The sequence below is a fragment of the Kryptolebias marmoratus genome, linkage group LG19 (genome assembly GCF_001649575.2).
Source record: "Kryptolebias marmoratus isolate JLee-2015 linkage group LG19, ASM164957v2, whole genome shotgun sequence".
In the NCBI taxonomy this organism is placed as follows: domain Eukaryota; kingdom Metazoa; phylum Chordata; class Actinopteri; order Cyprinodontiformes; family Rivulidae; genus Kryptolebias; species Kryptolebias marmoratus.
In genome coordinates this window covers 549,940-551,221 of record NC_051448.1, presented here as the reverse complement: position 1 = coordinate 551,221, position 1,282 = coordinate 549,940, and the positions used below count along the sequence as shown (strand labels likewise).

Sequence of the window (1,282 nt, the reverse complement as noted above, 5' to 3'; positions counted from 1 at the left end):
AGGTTTAGAGCTCCAACAGGACCGGGTTTAGAGCTCCAACAGGACCTGGTTTAGAGCTCCAACAGGACCTGGTTCTGGTAAAAGCCCAGATGAGATGTTCTCATGTAAACGCTGAGTCTGTTTGGGAGCAGAAAGGATTTTCTCCTGTTTGTGTTGAGTCAGAGTCAGAGCTGCTGATGTAAAAATGCTCCATTACTCTCGTCTCTGCAGGAATATTAGCATGCAGGCGCACGGTTTATTGTTTTCTCTGCTTCAGGAGGACAGTTTCAGGGAAACAAGTCACATGATGTTCATTCTGACAGAAAGTCATTTATAAAGTGCAATAATTGAATCTGACTTGTGTTGGGAGGAGGCTTCAGCCTGCAGGAACCTTTGACCCACAGACGAGCCGCTCTGTTTAAACTGAGTGACATCATTACAGCTCAGAGGAAAGTGTGGCTGCCTCACCTGATTCTCAGCTCTCTGACGCCTTTAAATCCTGGGAGTTTGTCAAAAACGTGCTGCATCTGGAAAAGAAACACTAACTTTTCAGTCTGTGACGTATCAGAGTGGAAGCCCCGCCCCTTCCCTGACAGACGCTGATGGAATTACCTGAGCTGGATAATCAGCTGTTCATGTTCCCAGTAAAAAAAGAACCGCATGAATGGGAGACGCTCACTGATATCTATCTTTGGCTGACCTAAGCACCTGGACTCTTATGACATAACGGTCTTTAGAGGCTGCGGCAGGTAACTTCCTGCTGAGGATCGCGTGTAACTTTAGGATCAAAGAGGAGCCAACATGGAGACATGACTCTCAACCAGCTCTTCAGGAGGGAAATCCTCTCAGGAGGAGCAGAGCGCTCGCTAATCTCCTCTTTGGACTGGACCTTCATCACCTTCATCACCTTCATCACCTTCAGCTGGAGCCACAAACCCACTCAGATCCAGCAGTAAATTATTTATTACTAAAATAAATTAAACTCTACTCTGTTCTGAACCCTGCAGTTAAAGTCTGTGTTCAGAGGGAGGAGTCTCACCTGGTCCTGCAGGTGCTGAGCCAGGTCTATGTGCTGAGGAGAGTCCGAGTCCAGCAGCTCCCTGTAACCCGGATCCACCAGGTCGATGCTGAACTCAACCGCCTGCTCCACCGGACCCTCAGGGACCACGTTAGGAAGCTCAAGGTTCTGCTCCACCGGACTCTCAGGAACAACGCTGGGAACCAGACATTCAGGGACCACGCTAGGAACCAGACCTTCAGGGACCACACTGGGAACTAGACCTTCAGGGATCACACTGGGAAC

At 49.1% G+C, this 1,282-nt stretch overlaps 1 protein-coding gene across 1 annotated transcript in view; it reads right to left on the bottom strand.

The window, feature by feature from the left end:
* Positions 1 to 1,276, bottom strand: part of LOC108251036 — a 19,105-nt gene extending 17,829 nt beyond the window's left edge. The window contains exons 1-2 of the mRNA XM_017441191.3: positions 1,019 to 1,276; positions 448 to 506 (exon numbers count right to left, since the gene is read on the bottom strand). Coding sequence (XP_017296680.1) covers positions 448 to 506 — 59 coding nt within the window. The 5' untranslated portion in view covers positions 1,019 to 1,276. The remainder of the gene's footprint in view (positions 1 to 447; positions 507 to 1,018) is intronic.
* Between the last annotated feature and the right edge of the window lie 6 nt (positions 1,277 to 1,282).